Below are 25,009 nucleotides of genomic sequence, written 5' to 3' on the forward strand. Positions count from 1 at the left end.
AAAGCGGGAAATGGAGTTGAAGATGTAATAGTAAGGTATCAGGTAGTTGGCGCTGTGAGCGCCGAGCTCATTATCCGTTGAGTGTAAGAGTGATGAATTGAATCTTGGAAGTTTCTAATGCTACCCATCCATCGCCAGAACCCCAAACATTAAGAAGACTATAGACCGAGAAGAAGAAAGAACCCCAAACATGACCGAACAAGACGCCAACCTCAGCTAGCTGGAGTCATATCAGTGTCCTCAAAGGCTCGGAGAAGCCAACCCAACAAGGCTTTCCTGATGAAGTGCTGTTTCATGTGCTTCCCTTGCAATTCCTCCCTCTCTACCACCCAGGTCAGCCTCGCCTTCTTCCCAATAAACCTCTCCATGTTACTCTTTTTCTCGACTTGGAAGAAGTCAAACAAGAGCAAATGGTCCCAGTTAAAGAGGGCGACGTGTTTGCACCCGCTTTTGACTGCGTAGGCTGAGATTTGTTTTGTGAATATGGCGCCGTTGCGTGTGAGAAGTCCATCTGGGCTCGAGCCTTTCTCTTCAACCAGCGCCCCCTCAAAATCCCTGGACACTAGGTACTCCTTCCTCTTGAAGTCGAGTAGTGCGATCACCCCCCCGCCTTGGCGCTTGAGGAAGACGGCGTCAAAACGCACACCGTTATGCGCCTTGGCGTTCACCTGATCCTCCTTTTCGATGCTACGGCTCAGCTCTGTCGTGTACTCCAAGGTGTCTCCGTACTTGTGATTCAAGAACTCGATGATCGGCGCGATGACATACAGGAAGATGGTGTTGCTGACGTCGCCTTCAGAGTTCTGACCGAGCTGAGGTCAGGTTGAGAGCATCGACCTGGTGCCAAGTTCCGTCCGCTGGAGTTCGTTGAGGATAGCATCGGCTTGCGCTATGAGAGGATCGACTGGGGTGACTTCTAGGGTGCCTGGTGCTTTGGCATCTTTGGTCGTTTTTCCAGATGCCTCGACTGTTCGGTAACGGGCGTTCGGCGAGGGGCTAAGGACTGGGACGTCCTTTCCGAAGCATTCGATCCAGTCAACGAGCTCATTGTAGCACGTGGGATGGTTGGAGATGAGAATTGTTGCTGAAATGTATGGGGGAGAAGTGATGGATGGTGTGAAGGGCTGGGTCGAGTATAGAGAGATTGGTGAGGGAAGGAGAGCTTGGTGAGGGAAGAAGAGCTTGGTGAGGGAAGGAGAGCTTGGTGAGGGAAGGAGAGCCCAATAAAGGAAGGAGAGCCCGATAAAGGAAGGAGAGCCTGGTGAGGGATGGAGGGCTTAGTGAAGGTTGTGTTGTAGATTGGTAGTGTGTTGTTAAGGAAACAAGTTAGTATCGAAGTGGGTTTGAGGCGTCTACATTGGCTGCATCTGGGTTGGAGGTGCCTTTGTTGAGATTACGAACTGATCTATTGATTAACTGCCTGGGAAGAATGACAACTATTTAAATTTATCTACCTACCTCTCCACGCTATGACCTTCATTGAATCCAGTAGCTTTCTGCTCACGGTGGCGTGGGAGTGCCGGATTGGCGTTCGCGGAAGGGTCTGGGTCACTGGTGGTTTGCACTTTCCGAGGGGACTACTTGCTCAAACGGGGGTTTGGGAGATTGAGGGTGCAGCGTTTGGGGAGTGTGAGGAGTACCTTTTGCGTATGTGGTGGTTATGTATTTTGGTAGTCACGAGTGGCTTGTCTTGCTCGCAGCAGTGTTTGGGGAAGCCGGGCGCGATTTTGGCAGTGACGATGGGGTCTGTTCGTGATTTGTTGGAAAGGGAAGGGCTTCGAGGATGCGGCGGCCGGCGGGGATTACTTCGCGGCCGAGACTGTCGCCGGGGATGAGGCCTAGGGGTCAATGACGCACAACGCCTTTCCTCTTACCTACTAGCTCGTCCCGGCTGCACATGTGCTTTCCGCCTTCTCCAGGGCTTGCATCGACATCCTGCCTGCGCCAACCCAATTGTTGTCGTTCCTCATGAGGCACAAATATGCTCATACGTTCCGTCTGTACACGTCACATTGCATTTCGGAAGGTCTCACATCATATATGATTATAAGTCGCTATAAACACCGCGCACGTATCACAGGTTGACCTTCCAACAACGCCACCTGCAGCTTCCCTTTGACATTCCTTCTGCTCAACACCAACACCAGCCGCATCGAATGGCAATCAAACGACCGCCATCTCCGCGTGGAGCTTCTCATCCTTTTCCATAGCCGCCGATGCCGCTGCCGGATCTTGCAATGCATGCGGTACCAATTGATCGCCAAACAGCTCGTCCATCTGTTCCAAGGTCTTGCCTTTGGTCTCCGGATAGAAGAACCAATAGCACAAAAAGGCAACGATGTTGAAGCAGAAGAAGACGTAAAAGTACTTGAACTCAATCGTGCTGAGTGCTTGGGGAGAGAACTGGGCGAATATGAGGTTCACAACCCAGTTTGTGAAAGTCGTGATCGCGTTGCCAAGGGCGCGGCATTCGATGGGGAAAATCTCTGCAGGGTAAACCCACGAGATGATGCCAAGAGGTGTGTAAAAGAAGGAGAAGAGGAAGTTCATGGCCACCATACTGCGCAGCTGCGCGCCATTGTTGGGGTCGAAGTATTGCCCTTGTACTGCGTTGACGAGAAGAGCAGCCGCTAAGCCCGCTGCCGATATGAGAAGGGGCTTGATACGTCCAAACTTGTCGACTAGTGCCAGTCCGATGGTACACCACACGATTGAGAGAGCACCGCTGATACCAATGATCATGAGCGACTCCTGTGTCGATATCCCGAGGATCTCGTAGATGCGCGGGCCGTAGTAGTTGATAACGTTGATACCGGAAAGCGGACCGAATGCTTGCACACCACAACCCAGCAAAAGACGCTTGCGCCAAGAGGTTTTCGTAATGATCGAGAGCCAGCTAATATTGCCCAGAGCACGGTCTGCGATGATGACATCACGGATTTCGCGGAATTCTAGATCGATTGTCTCAGCGTCGTGGCCCCTTCGGAGCTTGTTGAGCGAGGCCATGGCGTCTTCATGTCGATCCTTTTCCATGAGCCAACGGGGAGACTCCTGCAGGAAGAAAATGCCTGCAAGCAACACGAGACCGGGTACATTCTGGAATGCGAGAGGAAAGCGCCCTGAGACATGTTAGCAGGAAAAGACAGCGGCTTATGTCTAGGTCGACTTACATGAGAACTGAGTGCTGTTGAAGGAGCAGCCATAGCCGAGCCATTGAGCGACGAAGAATCCCCAGCTCAGCATCCACTGCAGCAAACCAGAGAGAGTGCCGCGGTATCTCGCCTCGGACAGCTCACCGGCGTACATAGGGATGGTCGAAGTGAGCTGACCTACTGCGACTCCGCCGATGAAGCGACCGATGATGAGCATAGCCATGTTCACAGCCCCTGCTTGAAGAGAACTGCCCAGAATGGAGATGACCGCTCCTACGAAGATAGTCCAGCGACGGCCTAGCACATCCGCGAACAACATGTTGAAGATGGTCCCGGCGATGGCACCACCTTGAAAGGCGGACACAATACCACCGACGACATCGTCCGAAGGGTCGTTAAAGTACTCTTTGAAGGTAGGAAGGGCGATGGTAGAGGTGATGATACCAGAGTCATATCCGAAAAGGAAACCTGTAGATGAATCAGTACACAGCTTGTGAGCTCGTGCGCTTGCCAGGTGGGAACCCTACCTCCAGTCGCCAGAAAGATTGCGCTAAAGACCGTGACAGCGACTCCCATCTTGAGCGATGATGTGAGATAGAGTGTGGGGAAGTGGATCTGTCGCCATGCGACACCACGGCTTATGTATCAACGGACTGTGGTTCCATTTCGCGTCCCTTGTTACCCCGGACTCTACTGCCCCGAAGCCAGCATTGGCTGACACGCGCATGTGTCCATGCACGGATCATGGAGACTGTACAAGGGGCCTAGAATGCTTGTCGCGCTCTACTGCCATCGCGAAAGCTCGGGCTAGATGGAACAACAGCATATATCTCGCAAAAGTTCCTAGCTCATACATGATGTTGCCCTCTACGTGGTTTCATCAGTACTTCGAGTTCTAAAGCTTGCAACTACTATCAGTTAGGTACGATACCTATGTTGAGCTTTTGCTACTATGCTAGAGGTCATGCTCGCCATTAGTCAAAATGTCGGAGAAGGATTGTTACGAATGGTAAGGCCCTGCGCTACGGGTCGGGAGTTAAGATCAAACTGTAGGCCAAGCTGCAATGTCTTGGTGGGGTCCCCGCATTCGCGCTCGCTGTCGAATCAGACTGCCGGACGCGTGTCTCCACTTCGGGACCACGTCGGGATAAGACCGTGCCAAACACTCATGTCACGCCTAACAGGCTATCGGTCGGTGGTCTCGCAGCCAATTCACCCGAACTTCGCAGCGTGTTGTTACGACGCGTACTCTGACTGATGAGCTGAAGATGTAAATGATTAGTTGAACCCTCTCGCAGTAACAGCCACCAACCCTCCACCTTTCCGATAATCTATGCTGCACGACATTTTGGTTGCTCAAGCAAGCCAACCTTACGAACGCAAGCCATCTCAGTTCCGCAGTCGCTCAGTATGGTCTTAGAAGTCACGCGATGCGGAATACACGGCTTCCACGAGGCGCTCGGCATCGACACAGACGACATCCGCTTCTTTTGGGTCCTCATTTCAGATCGCGAAGACAGCCAGCAAATAGCGTATCGCGTTGAAGTCTTCACGACACCAGGATTGTGGGACAAAACAGTATGGAACTCCGGAAAGGTGGAAAGCGATAGGCAACGCAATATAGTATGTGCACCTGACGGAGGTTTCGAATCGGCTACCTTCCACTACTGGAGAGTCACGGTATGGGACTCTGATGGTACGGTCACGGTTGGCAGAGCAAACGAGTTCTTCACTGCATACCCCAGATGTTCTGGGCTACTGCCACCATACAGCATGAACCAGACCTACATGCCACACACCAGCCTCATCTTCCGTACATGGTTTGAAGATGAGCCGAATCGATGGAAGGGCGTCTGGATCGGCGATAATGGAGACAAGCCGCTCTATGTACGCAAGGCGCTACATCTCGATCGGAAGCCGTCTCGTGCCATTGCATTCGCATCGGGTCTTGGTCATTTCAACTTCGTCTGTAATGGCGATCTTGCTGCGGCGAACGGACATGTCCTCGATCCTGGCTGGACGAACTACCATCGCACCGTGCAGTTCGTTGCATACGACTTGTCCAAAATACTGAAACAGGGCGAGAACGTACTAGGCGCGCATCTCGGCAATGGCTTCTACGCGGGTGACCAGGGCGACGACCGTTTCTTCTGGCCATGCTATGAGGACAACACATACGTTCGGTATGGCAATGAGCTTTGCTTCTTCATGGAGCTACATCTGTTCTACCCCGACCGTAGCCACGAGACGGTTACTACAGGCCCAGATTGGAGTATCCGTAAGAGTGCGACCACACTAGCAAACATATACTCTTCCGAAACGAAAGACTTGCGCGCCTATCCTATCGGATGGGATGCCCCGGGCTTCACAGAGGACGAGAAGTGGAAGCCTGCGACGCCCGTGACTGGTCCAAGGGGGAAATTGAAGTACCAAAGTCAACCGCCCGTCGTGTTGCATGAGACCTTCGAACCGCGATCGACCAAGACAGTCGAGCCAGGTGTTGTCATGTTCGACTTCGGCCAGAATATGACAACCATGGTGAAGATACAAGTCAGCGGTCCGGCAGGCTCGGAAGTCATCGTCCGTTTCTCTGAGACGATTGGTGAGGATGGCAAGGTACTCATGCCCGATCCACTCTTTAAGCAGTTCGAGACGGGCGTGTTCTGCAAGTTCACTCTTGCTGGTACGGGGGTCGAAACATGGGAACCAGACTTCTGCTTCACAAGCGCACGCTACATCCAGGTCGAGGGTGTTTCGCTAGAGGAGGGCCAAGGGCTACCAGTCGTGCACTCATTGGTGAGCAGGCATGTATCGTCTGCCGCACGTCGTCTCGGCTACGTGAAGACGGATAAGGAAGATGTCAATCAGCTCATCAACATGTGTTACTGGTCATTCGTCAGCAACCTCTTCAGCTACCACACTGACTGTCCTCAACTAGAGAAGTTTGGCTGGCTTGAAGTAACGCACCTTCTCGCACCAGCCACGCAGTACATCCGGGACATGGAGTCACTCTATTCCAAGATACTCGATGACATAGTCGACGCGCAAGAGCCAAACGGTCTTTGCCCAACCATGGCACCCGAGATCAGATACATGTGCGGCCCCCTACACGACACAATCACCTGGGGCGGCGCCGTCGCATTACTCCCCGAGATACTGCGCTTCTACTACGACTCCACCCACGTCTTCGAAAAGCTATTCGACCCCTGCGTCCGCTACATGGAATACATCAGGACCAAAGAGCGAGACGACGGACTCATCGAGCACGGTCTAGGCGACTGGGGCCGCGACATCGCCTTCGGCAACAACCAAGCCAACATCGAAACAGCAATCTACTACCGCTGCCTCCGCAACATCCAACGCATGGCGCACGAACTCGGCAAACCAGATGCCGAGCAGCGGTTCCGCGAATGGGCAGATCGCATCTACCGCGTGTACAACGAGCGGCTCCTCATCACAGATAAGAAAGAGTACCCCTACGCCTTCTACACATCCCGCGACAACCCGCCAACCCACGACCGCAACATGGTCGCTCAAGCCTTCGCCCTGCAGTTCGACCTTGTCCCCGCCGCCCACACCACCGACATCCAAACCGCCTTCCTCGCCGACTGCGCCTCCGCAGGCCACCGCATCCAAGCCGGCGAGATCGGCCTAAAATACCTCTTCAACACACTCTCCGACCTAAACCGGCCAGACATAATCCTGGAGATGGCGCGCCAGGAAGAACATCCAAGTTATTTACGGTTTGTACGGCGGGGCGAAACGACGTTGAATGAGTTCTGGCAGGATAACTGTAGGAGCAAATGTCATGATATGCTGGGAACGATATATGAGTGGTTTTATGAGGGGGTGTTGGGGGTAAAGGCGGAGACGGAGGCGTACAGGACGTGGAGGGTTAGGCCGCCGTTGGGGAGTGAATTTGGGGTGGTGGAGGGGAGGGTGGAGTGTCCGTATGGGGGGATTGAGGTTAGGTATGAGAGGAGGGTTGATGGTGGTGGGGGTGAGGAGGTGAAGATGGAGATCAGTGTGCCGACTAGCACGACGGGGTATTTGCTGTTGCCGAGAGAGGAGAGTAGCGTCGTTTTAAGGAGACTAGGTGAGGGTGGGTATGAAGTAGAGAGGAAGGGGATGAGGATAGCGCTTAAGCCGGGCAAGTATGAGTTGGTTCTGCAGGCATAATACTGCATTGTAGATTGCATATATAGTTTAGTAAATATTAAGCATCGTGTGGCATCATATGTCATGAATGTGCCAGCAAGCTACTATAATATTGGAAGAATAGTCGCACGTACAAGCCAGCACATTCCAATTTGTCACCATCTACCAAAGCTGGCAAGTAGGCTCCTTCACCTTGCATTGGAAGCTCTCCCTGAACTCCCTCGAGTTCGCCATGGTACCCAGAATACGCGCCCACTTAGGTGCATGAGGATCGGTGTACACACGGTTGATGGCGGTATCCTTACGGGTCTTACCACACCACCAGTTGCTGTAGCTAACGAAGAACATCTGCTCTTGCGAGAAGTGGTCTAGACCAGGAAGGTTCTGGTTGGGCGTCTCGGCCGAGCGGCGCTTCCAAGCCTGGAAAGACGCAGAGAGACCACCGGCATCGGCAATGTTCTCGCCAAGAGTAAGCTTGCCGTTGACGTGCAGAGGCTTGTCGTCGGGGCCGGGGACGGTGAAGTTGGAGTATTGGTCAACAAAGCATTTGACCTTCTGCTCGAAGGCCTCTACTGTTGAGTTTGACCACCAGTCGGTGAGGTTGCCGTTCTGGTCGTAGTGACGACCAGTGCTGTCGAAAGCGTGACTGAGTTCGTGACCAGCAACGGAGCCGAAAGCACCGTAGGACATGTACGCGGGTACGTTGACGTCGAAGACTGGGAACTGCATGATACCGGCAGGGAAGACGATCTCGTTGCCGGGAGGGTTGTAGTAGGCGTTCACTGTTGGGACAGACATATCCCACTGATCGCGATCCACAGGCTTTCCGAGGGCGGACCACTCTTCTTTAACCTCAAAGCGACGCATGGCAAGCGCATTGGCGAAGAATGCGTCTGATGAAACATTGACGGTCTCGTAATACTCCTCAAGCGTAGGCGGGTCCATGATGTTCGGGCTCTTGGTGGGGTAGCCGATCTTCTGGACGATGTTGTGCACCTTCTCGACAGCCTTCTTCGCAGTATCCTTGTCCATCCATTCAGCAGCGTTCAGCTTCTTGGCGAACTCGGTCTTGATGTCTGTGATAATGGTATCACCAAACTTCTTGGCCTCAGCGGAGAAGGCCTTCTCTACGAAGAAGCGGCTCAAGATCCAGCCCAATCCGTTATCGACGTGGCTGACACATGATCGCCATCGCTCAGGAGCGGAGTCAGGGTCTTTGCCTGCGAGGACATTGACGAACCGACGGTATGGCTTAACAGCATCCGCATCGACGTAAGCAGAGAGAGACTGGACGGCCTTCCAAATGAAGTAGGCCTGAAGAACATCCTCGGGTGTAGCTGCGAGGATTACAGACAGCTCCTTCAGATAGTTCGGGGTCGTGACAATGACGCGTTTGATGTCGCTGCCTTCTGGGGCCTGACCTGCGAGAAGCGCTTTCAGCTCGATTTCGGGAGCGATCGCAGCCGCATCGTCTATCGAGAATGGGTTGTAAGACTTCGTGACATCCTCGCGATCTTCTTCGCTTGGAGATGCTGCCGCGAGTTTCTTTTCGAGATCAATGATACCCTCAAATACAGCTTTGTCCTGGTCGGGGTATATCGCGCTGAGAACTTCAACAGCGACACCACGGTATTTCTCAACGAGTTTCTCGTCTTCGTAGCGCTCCTTGGAAGGTAGTCCGAAGTTGTACGGGGCACCAACAGACACGACAACAGTGTCGGGGTCGGTATCGTCGGCACCGGTACCAGTCGAAACAAGACCAGTGATACCGTACTTGGCCAGAAGAAGGATAGTGTCCTTGATCGAGTTGGAGTCCGAAGCAATGGCAGAGCACGTCTTCTTGATCTCGTCAAGGACCTGCTTCAAAGGCCCAGCGCCAATGCTCTTGATCTTGTCTTCGTTGAGGCACGCATCGTAAGCCGCTCTCATCTTGTCAAAGTTCTCCTCATCGGCGGATTTGGCAGTTGACATAAGCTGCATGGGTGAGAAGTAAGAATGCTACAAAAGAGTTAGTTGGGATTGATCTAAATAGTAAGGTTGCACATACCTCGGAGTCTTTGGGATAAGGAGCCTCGAGAATGTGGCGAAGCAGCATCTGTGAGTTTTCCGACATGATTGTGCCGGTAAAGGCATCACCCTGGTCAGCTCGCAAGTCATGGCGGTCTCTCCAGCCACCGCAGACGAGCTCTTCGAAGTCATCGCATGGGTCAAGCTCTTTGTACTGAGGTGATAGGTTATAGAGAACCTCTGAGGCCGCATGCACACAAGCTGGAGTCAGACATAGCTCGCTCTCCTCTGGATAGTCGCCGGTCGGCTCATAGTCGACTGGACATCAATTAGTCGCGAATCATTTGAAGGTGACGATACACATACCCTGCGGAATTCCATAGAGTATGAGGGTAGCTGTGGCGGCGATGGCAAACAGCCTTCCTACCGCTTGACGCTTGGAGTAGCGTTGCACGTGGCTTGGCTGCACTGGAGCAGACGCGTCCGACGCGACGAGCGGTGTTTTCTCAGCAGCCATATTGAATAGCTGAGCTGGCAGTATCGAGCTGGAGATTGATGAGAGTATTGATGATGCCAGCCAGCTGAACACCGTGATGATGGATGATGAAGAAGAAGAGCGGAGGGAGGCGGAGGCGATAGAGTTGGCCAGAAGCGGAGTCCGGGGTGCAGCTGACGCATGTTGGCGCGGGACGCGCTAGCACGTGCGGGACCTTGCAGATTCCATGACTCGTGCATCCTCGACGTCATCCGACACTATCACTTGTACCTTCACCTGCCATCTTGTGTACGCATCCAGCGACGTTATCTACTCGTACATCGGCATTTCGTGAGCTCATTTTCCAGATTAAGCATATTACACCTTCACCAGGGCGTGCATCGTGCACAGCAAGGCAGATGATCGGCGCGCCTTCGGCTCCGCCCCGGTCAGCACAGTTTATCGATTCCGTCCCCAGCCCCCATCACCGACTCTTATGCAGTAACATGCGCTGACTTCGATCCAAGCTTGGGGCCACTCATCCTTGGTAGAGTTGTCCTGGTAACAACGATGATCACACATTCCAATCGCTGCTCAGATTTGCGGTATGATGCGAAGAGTGGTACGAGCAGTTTGCGCAAACGGTGGCCCGACTACATTTCGATATGGAACAAAGTTTAGTACATCTCAACCATGCGCAACGCCAAATATATACAAGAAGATTTTCCATCGCAGGCCAACTACGATCGACAATCTACTCTCCAGAAGGTCCAGCAAGTGTGGCGCCTGGCCTGATAGGGGTTCCAAAGTTCGGCGTGCCATCAGCGTTCCAGTTGACCTTCTGCGCCATCGTGTACCTGTTGCCGTCGCAGGCGCCAGTCTGAATAGCAGTAGCGTGGTAAACGTTCCATATCTCTGTGCCATCGGGACTGGTGAAGAAACTACATCGTGGTCAGCATGGATATCGCGCGGTATCGACTGGTCAACATACCCGTTGTGACCTGGCCCGTAGTTGCCGTTGGCATTGGTGAAGACGGGCCCATCGCTCTTCTTCCAGCTCGCACTGAGCGCCGGGTCACCCGAGCCATTCCAGGTGAGCAGACCCAAGCTGTAGTTGGGTGTCCAGCAGAAGCTTGCCGAGTAAGCGATGTAGGTCTTGCCACCGTGGTACATAGCAACTGGGCCTTCTTGCACAGGGCTACCATTGGTTTCCCACGACTCAGTAGGTGTAGAGAGGATCTTGGTGGCACCGAGTTTGCCAGGCGAGGTCATGGGTGCGATGCAGAGTGACTGAAGGGCGCCGGAGAAGCAAGACCAGGCAAAGTAGTTACCCCATTTGCTGAAACGGACAATAGAGCCATCGATACCCCATACGCTGGTCAATTGGGAGAGGTAGGTGTATGTGCCGAATGGGTCCGCACCACCTAAGACTGTTAGATTACTCATCATCTGCATGATGAAACATTCTCACCTTTGAGCACATAAGGGCGCTGGAGATCCAGGTTGTCGGTACCACTGCGGCCGGCAGTATAGTAGATGTACCATGCACCATCGAGGTAGTGCAGCTCAGGGGCCCACATGTTGCAGCATCTGTCAGGGTTCGAGTCGGTCCAGACAACCTTTGTCTCTCCTGGCTTCAAGCCTCCAAGCGTCTTCGCTCTCGTGATTGAAAGGTTTGTCCATGTCGTCGTCATCATGTAGTAATAGCCATTGGTGTAAGCGATGTGAGGGTCTGAGCCATCCTTTTGCTTGAGTGGGTTGCTGAAGCTTGCTGCGCTGACGAGGGAAGAGAGTGCGAGCACACATGTGCTGAGCGATTGGAGGAACTTCATGGCGGTAAAGATAGAGGATGAAACCTGCAGTCGGACTGGTGGCTTTCAATGTGTTCGTAGCAATCCAACTTATAAGAGATCTGACATCGCACTTGATCTTCAGCCGCAACAAGATTGAAGGTATACGCCACAACCCCAGTTCTTCCGTCCACGACTTACATTTTGTGATCATCCGGCTTTCCACGAATGACCACCATGATTGCTGAGAAGCCAAGATATCTCTAGCGGAAATCCGGGGTGCAGCGCAAAAACTAGAAAGGACTAAAGGAGCGGACCGCTGGGCTCAATGTCTGTGGAAGGCTCCGATTGGTGCAAATGAGTGTGCGCATCGGGCAGCCCTCCGCCCCACACATGGGCCTTCCTCATACAGACTACGAGACTCATACTACGTGTGTACAACTGATGCCATGTGGGGATGAAAGTGCTGTGTAGTTGTCGCGAGAAGTACACGAAGAGGTGTCGGGACTTTGGGGCTGCATTGTGACGCCGGTGCAAGCCAATGAGCCGCCGGGTGCCGATGTGCCGAGGTTCTTTCCCGTTTTGCGCCAAACCTCATCATCTCCTGCCTGCCTTCTAACCCCATTTACCCCATACTCTAGCCATTGACACTGGCACTCTTTGGCATTCCGATGCCCACTGCAGCTGTCGCGCCAGCATCGACAGGCAAAACCGCACCCGTTATCCATCTCGCATGATCTGAACTCAGAAAAGTCACAGCGCATGCTGCGTCCCAGCCATTGCCTTCTGTACCCAGCAAGCTTCTCTTCTTTCGAGCTTCTCGGGCTTCCTCGCTCATGCCGCCTGCATACATCATGGGCGTATAAAGCATCTGCCTCGTGTCAGTATCTCACTATTCCGCAGCTATGAAGAACGTACGCCTGGACAGACACAGTTGACCCTGATACTATCGTTTGCATGATGCGCAGCCATCGCCCTTGTCATATTCACCACTGCGCCTTTGCTGGTCGGATACAACAGATGTGGTGTGCCGCCTTTCAGTCCAGCGACAGAGCCCATGTTGACGATGCTGCCTTTCGTTTCGCCGTCGTTATTCTGCATAGCTGGTATGCAGTACTTCGCCATCTGCACCATACTGCTCACATTGATCTCAAGTCCTTTCGCCCAAGCTTCCATGTCGACATCAACAGCCGTTCCTGATGCACCGCTGACACCGACGTTGTTCACCAGTATGTCCAGCTTGCCGAACTCTTGCATTGCTTGAGCTACTGCAGCCTCGCAGTCATTGGCCTTGGTGACATCTGCTTGAATCGCGATAGCTCTTCCGCGATGTGTTTTTGACGCTGCCATTTCCGCAGTCTTCTGAGCCCACTCTATGTTCAGATCCAAACAGAGGACATGGCAGCCCTCATCGGCGAGCATGATCGATATCGCACGCCCGTTCCCAATTCCATCACCATCGCAACCTGCTCCGGTCACGATCGCGACTTTGCCTTTGAGTCCGCGTGGTGGAGGTTCAGACGACACTGTAGCCATCTTGTTGGACTCAGGTATATGACGTTATTTCTGGCTGGTGTTTGCGGATGACGATTTGGATCATCGAGTTCAAAAGCAGGAGCACATAGTCATCTCCGAACCAATCATACCAGAATCGAAGCGACTAGGTTAATGATGGTGCGCCGACGACAAGCAGCTCCAAAAAAGCAAACGTGGTGTTGGTGGCATGCATGTGAGGACCTCGGCACATTGCGGGGTGACGCTAGCGACCGGGCGCAGATATGACGAAGGGGACTCGACGCGTCAATGCTAGGCTCGTACGAAGTTTGGCTACATCTCGGATACATATCGCTTCAAGCCCTCCACTCAAGGCAGCAAATCTTTTCTTATCAAATCGACAATGGACTTCTCTCAGTACGGTGGACCGTCAGAAGAATGGTTGGCAGTGGAGAAGACACTGCCCGTGCGGACTTTCGACATCTCGTTGGATCCAATCATTCTGCGTAATGCGGTCAATTCTGAGCGAGAAGCACGCTCTGCAGAGGTGAAGCAATTGTTCGCACCACATATCCAGACCAAAGATCACGCCATTCCGACCCGCGATGGCTCAACCATCGAAGCTCGAACGTATCGATCCGTGAAGAAGGATGCATCCGAGAAGCTTCCTGTATACCTGTACTTCCACGGTGGAGGCTTCATCTTCGGTAACACGTTTGGCTTGTGATGCATCAAGGTCTTTTAGCTGACGATAAGACAGGATCGCTGAGTAGCGAGGACCCGCTGTGTGCGCAAACCGCGATCAAGACTGGGGCTCTGGTGCTGAATGTCAACTACCGCCATACACCAGAACACATCTTCCCAACCGCCTGGAATGACACTCATGACGCATTCGTCTGGCTGCACAAGAACATCGACATGCTCGGAGGCGATCCATCCCAAGTCCTCGTCGGCGGCATCTCAGCAGGCGGCAACCTAGCTGCTTCCCTGACTCTAGAGCAGCACCTTGGAAAGAGCGAAGACATCGCAGGTTTACCCACAATAGCCGGCCAGATCCTAATCATCCCAATGCTCGCCCACCCAGCTACCTACGATCAAGGGCCAGGCAAGCTACTCAACCCCTCAACCTCATCCTACGTTGAGAACGAAGATGCACCGGTTTTGCCGAAGAAAACCATCGACTTCTTTACCAAGCTGCTGAAGATCGGGGATGTAGATCTCAAAGACACGAAGATGAATGTTGTCAATGCGACGGAAGAGGAGGTCAAGGGTTTCCCTCCTACGGTGTTTGGTATTGCTGGCTTGGACCCGCTGCGCGATGAGGGGCTGTTGTTTGCGAAGAAGCTGTCCGAGGCTAATGTTCCGACGTCTACTACGCTGTTCAAGGGCGTTCCGCATGGTCATAGGCGCTTTGGGAAAGCGTTGAAGGCGTCTGAGCATTGGGATCAGTGTGTTGATGAGGGTATACTTTGGGTGCTTTCGAAACCGGAGGCTACAGGGAAGTTCGATGTGAGAGTACCGTAGTGCTCACGCGACTACAAGAGGACTGTTATGTCTAGTCGGGATGTTTTCATGTTGTACGTGCCGTGTGTGCCCGCCATTGGTCTCGTATAGGCGTCCAATGAGCTCGAATCGCTTAGCTAAGAGGCACAAGACACGTCACACTTGCCCTTGCCCAGCCTCGACCTTCTCAGTGATACAAACGCGTGCCACCCTATAAACATTATTATCCGCATACTAGCGACCCTAGTCACAGACCAATGCGGCTCCTTTATATTGAGTCCAATGATGCTCTCGATCCTACCCTACAGATCTCGTTACATGAGGTTAGAGGAGAGATTTTACCCCGATACGCGATCCTTTCGCATCGATGGCGTTGGCAAGAAGTTCTATACGATGACATCGCATCCGCGGACCGCAGTGTTGCACGAAGCAAGAAGGGTTACGCGAAGCTTGAGATGGCGTGCCGTGTTGCGCTTGAACACGGTTTTAGCTATTTATGGAGCGATACTTGCTGCATCGACAAGAGTTCCAGCGCCGAGCTATCAGAAGCCATCAACTCGATGTACAGTTACTACACCAATTCAGCGTGGTGCATTGCATACTTGGACGATGTGGAGCTCGGTGAAGATCGAATTCTCTCCAGATCAGCTTGGTTTTCAAGAGGGTGGACTCTGCAAGAGCTAATCGCCCCGCTCAAGTTGACTTTCTACGCAAAGAGCTGGAAAAAGATCGGCACAAAAGCTGATTCGTGCCATCAAGTCTCTATAGCCTCCAACATTGATGTGGAGGTCCTGAGAGACCGCGAAGCCATCAGTGCTATGGGCGTATCGGAGAAGATGTCGTGGGCGGCGAGCAGAGTCACAACGCGACCGGAAGACGAAGCGTACTCCCTAATGGGTATCTTTGGTGTGAATATGGCAACTTTGTACGGAGAGGGTAGAAGCAGCGCTTTCAGGCGACTACAACTCGAGATCCTGCGGACAAGTACTGACCATTCTCTTTTCGCCTGGGAGTCAGAGACAGTCAACGGCGACATGCTAGCGCCAAGTGTGTCGTGCTTCTCTAACGGAGCAAGCTACGAACCATGCGAGTATCCACCCGGTCTGATTGATCGTCTAGACCCGATGCCAAATTACGACATGACAAACGCGGGACTCCGCATACAGCTGCCTTTGAGACGTGAGCCAGAGCGCATAGGGCTATACTCTGCATTTCTGGCATGTAGGCGCAAGTTTGCCCCAGAGTTCCCTGTTGCCATATACATCAGCCGATTCGGCGGGTCTTTGAATTTCCCTCGCTTTTGTAGGGAAGTCCTGTATGGTGAAACCCTACACCTTGAACAGCGACTGGGGTTCCAGAACGAATTACTGTATGACTTTGGGTCTAAGCCAATATGGATTGCAGGTGAGAACCATCTACCAAGACAGCCCTTTGAGGTTGCATACCCGCTCATGTATCCAGACTGGTAGTAATCGCTAGGGGTCTCTGCGGCTGGGGTCGCGGTGGTGAATAGTGCACGTTTCGTTACTAAAAGCTTCACCACGACGTCGATATGAAACTGATGTGGAAGTCTTAATTCACTGTACCTAGATAGTTGTCTACCAGCTGAGTGCGCTCAGTGTCTAGCGACAAACTTTAACACACCCTTCACAAATGCCTCAGGGTTCTCTTCAGCGATATAATGTGCCGCCTCCTCAATCGTCACCATCTCCGCACCTTCATGATACTCGTTCGCCATACCCTCTGCAGACTGTGCCAACATGAACTTTTCCCCATTCATAAGCATCGACAGCACCTCAACCTTCCCATGCTCAGCCACCCATTGCCTATTCTCCTCCGCATCCTTCTCAAACGCACGATAAACTTCCAAGCCCGCCCTGATAGCACCAGGTTGCGAATATGCCAGGGCGTAATGCTCAAGATCGGCGGGCGAAATAGCCGCACTGTTATACGAGATCTTATCGAAGAAGTGCTTAAGATACTCCCGCTCTTTGCCCGCGATCAAGAATTCTGGCAGGTCGGGCACTTGGTGGAAAACAAAGTGGAAGACGTCTGGTGTGCCTTTGACATTCTCGTAGCATGATGTACCAGGTAGCGGACATTCACCCCAGATGACACTAGCGACATCATCGGGATAGCGCGATGCGTACGCGAATGCGATCATGCCACCAATGTCATGTCCCACAACATGAATATTCTCCTTGATACCGAAGTGCTCTTGAACCAAGATGTGCAAGTCTTCCGCCATCTGCGTCTTTTGGTAGCCCGTTAGGGGTTTGGAAGATTGTCCTGCGCCCCGGTAGTCGGGCGCGATGACGCGATAGCCGGCATCTGATAGCGGCGTGATGACATGCCGGAACTGGTATGATGTCTGAGGAAAGCCGTGGATGAGGAGTATGACGCCTTTTTTCCTCGTCAAACGTGGAGGTGCACATTCAATGTAGTTTAGACGAATCTGTTCGTTGGATGTGGTGGTGATTGACGCGATTCGTTGACGCCAGCGCGAGCTGTCGATGGCTGGGGATTGCGGAGAGGCCATGATCAATTAACTATTGAGGGAGAGCGAGTTTAGTAGCGGTTAGACATGAGATACATCTATGCTTTGAGATGCATGCTCTCATGAGAGGCCGCAAAATGATTTGTAAGGCATGACGCTCGCGCAGCGTCATACCCAGCCTCGAAGCGTGCGGAGTGGAGTTGTAAATATTATTGGTATTCTTTTCCACCCCCATCCGATGATTTCTTCCTAGAAAGTCGGTACGCTTCTTGGCTCATAGATGTCTTCCTTAGGTCAAAGCACCACGGCAATTCAGGCGTTGTCCTTGGAGTGATGGTATTGGGAGCTATTCCGTTTTAGGCCTAGCTCCTCCAGTGTTGATATTTCGACAATGATCTCGTTATACAGAATGGCCATTGTAATGATACCTGGATTTCGAAATGCTTTATCCGACGGATAATGGTCTACGACGCGCAGTCTATTGGCCGTTTGGTGTTGGTCTGTCAGACTTCTACTGCGCCATTGGGGAGTGGCGTCTAATCCCAGCTTCGCGGCGACGGCAATTCGAACTGTGTAGTTCGTCCGGTAACCCGTCTCTTATCTCCTGGAAGGTATATCCACTATCCGGGTTTGATGAGCGGCTCCATATCTCTTCATGTCTCGGATATCTTGAGTCAGGCCGAACGCAATCCTCTACGCGATTCAGTCAGGATGCCGAAATACATGAGCATGGAACCCAAGAGGGTAAAGAGTAGATTTAACAGAGAGAAGCATTGACGCCTTGTGGGAGCAAGAATGAAGGATCGGGATTAATGGAACATCTGAAGATGCGCATGCGACACGCTAGAAGGGTTGCCCCACCCTTTGCCGTCTTTGCCTGAGATCCGCCTGAGGACCCTTGTCGAGATGACCAATGAAACCGCGCTTGGGTTGATGCCATTCTGCCGGAGACGTGCAGCTGCGGTAACGTCTGTCGCATGTCGTTCCTGTATCAACGCCAACTGTATCAGGCCAGTAACATGGCGAAATTCACCCCCGCAATGCCGCAACTTTCCTCAGGTGCGAAAAGCAACCGGCGCGTATCGTAGTAATCAGGACGGCGACATGGCGATATATAAGGTCGCAGGGGATGGCGATGCATCCAGCAGTAAACCCATCATAACCTCTTACGCCTTAACAATAATCAAAACCGACAATGCCGACACACGGAGAGAGGAACCTCGAGCTCGGGAACCAGGCGTATGCTGCTTCCTTCGACCAGGGCCATCTAGCACTACCACCCAGTCAAAGATACACCATCGGTAAGCACCTGCAACCACATCTCCAGCCATCGCCCGCTAACATGACGCGTCAGTAACATGTATGGACGCGCGCATCGACCCAACTGCCGCCTTTGGCATCCCTCTCGGAGCCGCCCACGTAATCCGCAACGCCGGCGGTTGTGTACACGACGCGTTCCGATCCATCGTCATATCGCAACAACTGCTTGGAACAAGAGAAGTCATCGTCGTAAAGCACACCGGATGCGGCATGCTCACATTCGACAACCCGACTGCGAAAGCCGTGGTTATGAAGAAGAGGGGAGAGATTGCCGCGAGAGAGGTGGAGACCCTCGACTTCCGGCCTTTCCGTGATCTGGAGATACAAGTCAAGAAGGATATACAATGGCTGCGGATCAAAGCGATCGAGGAGAACATTCGGTTCAGTGGGTGGATCTACGACGTCGAGACGGGGAAGACGACGAGAGTGGTGTAAGCTGATTGGAGGATTTGATTGAGCTTGCGATATACCCATAATAATGTAACAACATCTCGTGAGTCTTGCCTCTCAACGTACACATCAGCCCCGGTGTAACTATCGTGATGCGGAGTTGTCGGTATTCCCTGGCGCCTGCCCAGGCGTGTAACAGTCAACACCTTCCCTCTTATGAGTTAGCGGCGTGGCAGCCTAACGCCCCGTCAGCTCCCACGACGCCCTTTATCTCTGCGCTCATGCAACAACAAACCTCAGTTTCATTGCATTCACTCATTCACACGCACTTTAAGCAGTCAAATACACTGATCGACCATGAGCTCCAAAAACGCGTCGCTTGAGGGCTTACCAGATGAGCTGGTGCAGGAGATAATCACACATCTTGACGCCATTCGCTCTTACGACACGCTCTTCAGGTACACCGAACACCAGGAAAAAGTGGCGATAGAGGCAAATCGTCAATCCGACAACCATATTCGCAGGCTGGCCTTGTACAGTCTCTGTCTGACATCTCGTTGTCTAAGGCGAATAGCTACCCCAATCCTGTACGCCTCGTTCATAGGGACCGCCGCCGAGCATGGTACCGAATCTCTTCAGTTGTTTCGCGAAAGGATCTTAGACTCCTCTGTCTCGGGTGAGGAACTTAACAAGCATCTGAAGTACGTGGAGATTCGACGCATGGACAAGAAGTTGCAGAACGACAGCACACCTCCGCACACCATTGCACAACATTACCTTACCATGCTAGCCGACGTTGTCAAACAGGCGGTCAACCTACAACACTTGTCCATCGAGAATATAGAAGACAAAGAGCGATCCTTCTGGAGACACTTTGTCCCTGGACGGGAAACAACGCTTTCGCCTACGCCCAACCCAGGAGCCGAGCGTGTCTTTAGCAAGCTTCAAACGCTGTGCGTCAATACGACTCTCCAACACTACGGGCTCAACGCCGAAACCATTTCGTTTGATCAAATTTGTTCCGTGGTATCGACGGCGCCCATGCTCACCGACTTCCGAGCGCGTAGCGTCGTGGCACGATCGCCAGCATCAATGCCTCAGCTTGGCTCATGGCACACGCTGCAGCGCCTCGAGATCACCTCATGTCGCCTCGGGATAGAGGCGATGGCCAGTATTCTATCGGCATGTGAAGGCTTAAGACATGTTGTCTGTACATGGATGCCTATGGAGGATTTTGAAGGGTCGCCATCCGACCTGTACGCCAGCCTTTCACGTCACGCGGACACGCTTGAATCCCTACATCTTGATATTCGTGAAATCATGTTCCGATCAGAGGAGGAGGCCTCAGACTCTGATTTAGACGAAGATTACGCAGAGATGGTACCGCTCGAACCTCTCGGCATTCTTCGACCATTCGAACGTTTGAGCAAGTTGGTTATATCTCAGAACTGCTTGCTCGGTGCTTCTGCTCCGTACGCTGATTTTTCGAGGAACGCGCCTCCAATAGCCGAGCTGCTATCACCGTCTCTCACAAGCTTCACGATGCTGATTGGTGTCGAAAGCCAATATCGGGTGGGATACAAGAGCTTGGATAAGTCGACTGTCCTGCGGGATTTCATCGCGGAATGCAGGACATCTGATCTGAGCTTGGAAGACGTGAGTTTCCAAGCTGAGTTCGAGTTGTCTGCGGCGCCCAAGACTACGAAGGCGTTCCTTGACGTTGGTGTGCGTTATGAGCAAGTATTAGAGCGGTACTGGGTCCACGAAGCCTTCAGGTAGAAGTTTTCGAATGGCTATGCGCTTTGCGTACTTTATATCGTTGAGAATACGAAAGTCGGTGACTACATCAGGTACCAAAGGACGCGACACGTGCACTGGAAAGCATCAAACGACACTGGCAAACGCAAACATCGGGTTATATTAGCCTATCTCCTCCTAGTAGCCAAGCTCCGGTGACATTGCGCGACGCGGATGCGGACATTCATTGGGGCAGCTTATGTGGGCCTGCCTCCATTGCACCACTGTCGACCTGACGACAAGATCCTGCCTTTACTTACTTGACTGGTGGCCATTGCGGCCATATACCTTCACGTGCTAGCGCCCCTCACCAGGCGATTGTATATCCATATAAGCCAGGCATTCCACCGCTCTATACTTACACTCCTCTATCCTCCACCTTGGTCAGGCATCGTGTCGATACATCTCATTGGCCTTTACTTGCTCGATTACTCCTTGAGCCAGTCTCACAACAGCGGCATCGTTCATCTTGACACTCAATTACAACAAGCAATTAATTGCTAACAGTCTGAGCAATCCTATCAGCAGATAGCCGTCAACATGGCGACTTCAAACGATCAGGCCACTCATCTAGACATTGCGTCGCCCTCAGACATCAAGACAGCCGATGCGCGCACAGAGACACACGATGGAGAGATCAATAAACAGGAGAACACATTGGACTTTGATCCTTCGCCCGTCGTGTCGAAAGTCTCTGCGCCTGAGATGGAGGAGTCAAATGATACCCAAGGCCAAGTCGCTATCGAAGACTCGACAGGTGTCAAGACGGCTACTCTTGGTTCTCCTTTTCCCTCGCCCAGAATTGTTGCAGAGGACAGCAAGAGCAGTACCTCTCTTGAAGACGGGGAGATCGTAGAGCAAGACCTCAACAATGAAGTTGGAGCGATCTCTGTGACTGTGCAGGAGCAACAAGAGCAGATTGATGATAAGGAAAAGACCAAGCTTGGTATATCTCACTACCATCACCAAAGTCATCTGCTAATCAAAGGAAAAGCATCTCCAATTGCCAAGAAGGAAGCTCCTCTGGCATCGCCCCCTGGACAGCATGTCGAGGCCACCAAGACCGACGTCGACACCGGAGCCGAGGACAGCGACGTCAAGACCGACACAGACGCGAATATCGAGGTTCCGAAGCCTTCGAGGCCAGCTCATAGTCTACCCCCACACATGCGCCCTGACTTCCAGTCGCCTCCATCCCGCCTTTTCGGCCTTCCGGACCCGAGGGTAGGCAGTCCCGCAAGCCTTTGGATGTACTTAAAACTAACCTATACAGCAAATCATGTCGCCAAACGAGGTCATTCGATTCCACGATGCTCAGCGCGCTCGCTTCCACTTCAATTCCCACGGATCCCGAGGAGGCGACCACGGCGATCGCGAACAAATCGTCCGCCTGAACGCACAGCTCATGAAGCTCAAGAACGAACTTGATGCCGAGCGCAACAAGGGCGTGCGTCTCCGCAAGTCTATCGAAGCTGAGCAGCAACAAAAGGTCGAAGCCGCATCATCTGTCATGTTAACAAACCTCCTCCGCGACCAAGCCACAACCCTCACGCTCAAGTCCAAAGTCGAAGCCCGAGAGCGCGGCCTCGATGAACGCGAGCAGAAGATTACGCAGCTAGAAGTCTACCTCACCGAAGGCCAGAAGCAGCTCATATACGCGCTAGAAGAGAACGGCGATAGACCGATGAGCGCTGTGCAAATGGAACACGCCCGTCGCGAAGCCGAACTCCATGCGCAGAAAGCCATGGCTGATATGAACGGCAAACTCAACATCAAGATCGAAGCTCTCCGTCTCCGCGAAGCGGCCCAACAGATGCGGGAACAGAACTGGAAGGCTATTGCCCGCGAGCAACTCGAAGCTGAACTCGCTGACAACTCCATCACTCATGAGAAGGCTGATGAGGTTGCGGAGGAGGCGTACAATGATGGGTTTGGCGCGGGTAAAGAGGCGGGTCGTAAAGAAGCGCTCAAGGAATCGCACCAGCGCGGTTTCCTAGAAGGCTACGCTGCGTGTCATCGTACGCAGGTCGCTTTGAGTAAGATGCGACAGGGTCTTATTGCGCGCGACGACCCTGAACTGGACTTCCTATATGATGCTAATCATCCGCATAACCTCTACACCATCGGTTCCCTCCTCGGTCGCATGGAAACTGAGAACAGCAATGAACAGACTTCGAAGGTTGTTGGTCAGAACGAGATTGTTGCTGAAAAAGGCACCCCCGTATCTGCTAGAAAGATCGAATCTGCTGAGGAGGCTCCAAGGATGGATGGCAAGGTCAACGGTTATACCAGTGGCCACACCAACGGCATCAACGGCAACACCAACAGTGCCATGATCCACAAGCGCGAAGAACCCGCCATCAAGATGCCTCCGCCCCGCCCTACCTTCGCCGCCGAACTCCGCGGCCCTTCACTTACGCACAACGGACATATTGTGCTCGCTAACAACGTCGCGTCGCCTGTTGCCAAGGAGACTGGTCGTCCGATTATCAAGTACGAGGACGAGGGCGTGAATTTGATTGATCTCATGTAGCTAGGGGTCTGGTTGGGATGAAGGAAAGCCGGGGTCTTTTGATTGGATGGGGCTTGACTATGGAGATGAACGGAGGCAGGAGATCGATCTAAAAGCTTGCGTTCACATTATTGATATGGAATCGAATGACAGCGTTCGGGTTTCCGAGATATGGGATGATAGTAGGGATATATATGATTGATCTAGAGTATGTATGCGAGAAGTGATACAAGACCATATCACCACCTGCTCTAGCTTACAGGTTTCAGTGTTGACGACTACAGTATACTTTTATCTATCACTTTCTCTACTTGGACCATGTTGAATCTCTCCCGCCAGTCTATCCGTTATACTTTTACAACCGTCTGTCACACTTTTGAGAACTCAAATCTACCGTCTGCACCGCCCTCAATCCTGCATAACACTCCACCCCTCCCCCCTACCCCTCCCACCAAATCCCCTCCCACCCCTAACAACACGCCCATGCCCTCTCTCCCCCAACATCTTCCCCTGCGGCGCCTCAACCTTTCCAAACTGCTCCGCCTTCTCCTGTGCCTCCGCCGACAACTGCGGTTCCTTGCTCTTCGCCTCCTTCACCTCGTCCCCTCCACCAGCACACTCCCCATCCTTAGCAGGCCACTTCTTCGCAAAATCCTGCGCCCCACCCCCTACAGCCCTCATCTCTTCATCCACCACCCCATCCTCCCTCGCCGCATACTTGCCCACAATCTCTAGTAAGTCCTTTCCGCCCTGGCCCTCCCTCTGCTTCTTCCATGTTTCAAATTCATCCCACCACCACCCGTGCGTCACACCGTCTTTACCCAAATACCCCGCTTTACCGTCCTCATCCAGCCGTGCCACCCACGGCTTATCCACAATGTAGTGCAGCACAGCGACCTGGTCGTCGCGCCAAATATTCTCATGCCAGTACCGCCACGTCTTGAGCGCATTCGTTTTCCAGCTCAAACTGCTCCAGCGCCCGTCGAAAGCTTCGTTGAGGAAATCCTGGTCGGGGAATTTCATAGCGCGCAACTTTGTATTACCCAATTCCTCGAACTTGGCCAGCACGAAAGAAGACAGTTCCTTGCTGGGCCGATAGAGAAAAGTGCCCGAGTTGAAGTTCGATAATGTGTACGGTTCCGGCTTCACCTCCGCTAGCTGATCCGGTGCGGAGAGTTTGGCAATAGCGCAATTCTGCGGGTTCCATTCCGTGGGGGCCCAGGAGTCGTGGTCGAGGTTGCAGACGCAGGTGTGTACGGCCATTGTACGCATGCCATCCCCTCCCTTCAAATACGCGTCATTCTCTTTGTTGAAGATCAAGGGCGAAGGGTTGGAGAAGATCATCATATCAGCATCCAACCAACAAATCCTCTCAAACTTCTGCCCCGGCATATCCCACAAATCGAAAACACGCAGTTTCGTCCATGTATCGATGAAGCGCTCAGCGACCATACCGTGTTCGGTTCCATCTTCTGGCAGGCGGAGGTGTTCCACGGGGTGGAGGATTATGTTTGAGTAAGCGGCTTCGGCTTTGAAGGCGTTGATGCAGGTTTCTGGTAAGGTCTCCGGGGTGTAGGTTATTATGAGCGGGGTGGAAGGGGAGTGTTTGTGCAGGGTGTAGGCGAGGAGGATTGCGCCGGCTAGGTAGCTGGGGCGGGTGAGGAGGGTTACGTAGGCGTTTTTGCCTTGGTTGGCATTTTGCTGGTCTGCCATTGTGAGTACCGGAGAGTTCTGCGACTCGGAGCTTTTGTTGGTATTGGTGGTTCAGGGGGCACCGGCAGGGATATGGAAAGGTACATGTGGTTGGGAGGTGTTCACAGGTCCCACCATGGCTCTGACGTCACGACTCAACAATCCGAGGCCGGAAGGCACAACGGTGTCATCGGAACTGAAATACACACAATCTCATGTGGA

The 25,009-nt window shown here is 52.8% G+C and overlaps 11 protein-coding genes across 11 annotated transcripts; 5 read left to right on the forward strand and 6 right to left on the reverse strand.

Moving 5' to 3' along the window:
• Positions 1-212: 212 nt before the first annotated feature.
• Positions 213-1,480, reverse strand: J4E83_009682 (uncharacterized protein; the record flags this gene model as incomplete). The annotated part of the gene is made up of 4 exons (XM_049336567.1): positions 213-783; positions 838-1,124; positions 1,398-1,405; positions 1,459-1,480. 4 exons carry the CDS (start codon positions 1,478-1,480, stop codon positions 213-215), a joined length of 888 nt encoding a protein of 295 aa, XP_049184348.1.
• A 683-nt stretch (positions 1,481-2,163) lies between these two features.
• Positions 2,164-3,728, reverse strand: J4E83_009683 (uncharacterized protein; the record flags this gene model as incomplete). Its single annotated transcript, XM_049336568.1, has 3 exons — positions 2,164-3,119; positions 3,171-3,620; positions 3,680-3,728. The coding sequence occupies 3 exons, from the start codon at positions 3,726-3,728 to the stop codon at positions 2,164-2,166; spliced, it is 1,455 nt and encodes a 484-aa protein (XP_049184349.1).
• An 834-nt stretch (positions 3,729-4,562) lies between these two features.
• Positions 4,563-7,331, forward strand: J4E83_009684 (uncharacterized protein; the record flags this gene model as incomplete). The annotated part of the gene is made up of 1 exon (XM_049336569.1): positions 4,563-7,331. The coding sequence occupies one exon, from the start codon at positions 4,563-4,565 to the stop codon at positions 7,329-7,331; it is 2,769 nt and encodes a 922-aa protein (XP_049184350.1).
• Positions 7,332-7,472: 141 nt separating this feature from the next.
• J4E83_009685 (uncharacterized protein) lies at positions 7,473-11,624 on the reverse strand (the record flags this gene model as incomplete). The annotated part of the gene is made up of 6 exons (XM_049336570.1): positions 7,473-9,308; positions 9,358-9,635; positions 9,684-9,862; positions 10,551-10,733; positions 10,784-11,216; positions 11,264-11,624. The coding sequence occupies 6 exons, from the start codon at positions 11,622-11,624 to the stop codon at positions 7,473-7,475; spliced, it is 3,270 nt and encodes a 1,089-aa protein (XP_049184351.1).
• Positions 11,625-12,219: 595 nt separating this feature from the next.
• On the reverse strand, positions 12,220-13,118 carry J4E83_009686 (uncharacterized protein; the record flags this gene model as incomplete). Its single annotated transcript, XM_049336571.1, has 2 exons — positions 12,220-12,453; positions 12,501-13,118. The coding sequence occupies 2 exons, from the start codon at positions 13,116-13,118 to the stop codon at positions 12,220-12,222; spliced, it is 852 nt and encodes a 283-aa protein (XP_049184352.1).
• Positions 13,119-13,479: 361 nt separating this feature from the next.
• On the forward strand, positions 13,480-16,048 carry J4E83_009687 (uncharacterized protein; the record flags this gene model as incomplete). The annotated part of the gene is made up of 3 exons (XM_049336572.1): positions 13,480-13,783; positions 13,837-14,585; positions 14,858-16,048. 3 exons carry the CDS (start codon positions 13,480-13,482, stop codon positions 16,046-16,048), a joined length of 2,244 nt encoding a protein of 747 aa, XP_049184353.1.
• Positions 16,049-16,194: 146 nt separating this feature from the next.
• On the reverse strand, positions 16,195-17,118 carry J4E83_009688 (uncharacterized protein; the record flags this gene model as incomplete). Its single annotated transcript, XM_049336573.1, has 1 exon — positions 16,195-17,118. The coding sequence occupies one exon, from the start codon at positions 17,116-17,118 to the stop codon at positions 16,195-16,197; it is 924 nt and encodes a 307-aa protein (XP_049184354.1).
• Positions 17,119-18,271: 1,153 nt separating this feature from the next.
• J4E83_009689 (uncharacterized protein) lies at positions 18,272-18,831 on the forward strand (the record flags this gene model as incomplete). The annotated part of the gene is made up of 2 exons (XM_049336574.1): positions 18,272-18,377; positions 18,431-18,831. The coding sequence occupies 2 exons, from the start codon at positions 18,272-18,274 to the stop codon at positions 18,829-18,831; spliced, it is 507 nt and encodes a 168-aa protein (XP_049184355.1).
• Positions 18,832-19,143: 312 nt separating this feature from the next.
• J4E83_009690 (uncharacterized protein) lies at positions 19,144-20,565 on the forward strand (the record flags this gene model as incomplete). The annotated part of the gene is made up of 1 exon (XM_049336575.1): positions 19,144-20,565. The coding sequence occupies one exon, from the start codon at positions 19,144-19,146 to the stop codon at positions 20,563-20,565; it is 1,422 nt and encodes a 473-aa protein (XP_049184356.1).
• Positions 20,566-21,123: 558 nt separating this feature from the next.
• Positions 21,124-23,116, forward strand: J4E83_009691 (uncharacterized protein; the record flags this gene model as incomplete). Its single annotated transcript, XM_049336576.1, has 2 exons — positions 21,124-21,807; positions 21,857-23,116. 2 exons carry the CDS (start codon positions 21,124-21,126, stop codon positions 23,114-23,116), a joined length of 1,944 nt encoding a protein of 647 aa, XP_049184357.1.
• A 387-nt stretch (positions 23,117-23,503) lies between these two features.
• Positions 23,504-24,808, reverse strand: J4E83_009692 (uncharacterized protein; the record flags this gene model as incomplete). The annotated part of the gene is made up of 1 exon (XM_049336577.1): positions 23,504-24,808. One exon carries the CDS (start codon positions 24,806-24,808, stop codon positions 23,504-23,506), a length of 1,305 nt encoding a protein of 434 aa, XP_049184358.1.
• Positions 24,809-25,009: the final 201 nt, after the last annotated feature.

This window comes from Alternaria metachromatica, assembly GCF_023757995.1.
Source record: "Alternaria metachromatica strain BMP 0045 chromosome Unknown scaffold_35, whole genome shotgun sequence".
In the NCBI taxonomy this organism is placed as follows: Eukaryota; Fungi; Ascomycota; class Dothideomycetes; order Pleosporales; family Pleosporaceae; genus Alternaria; species Alternaria metachromatica.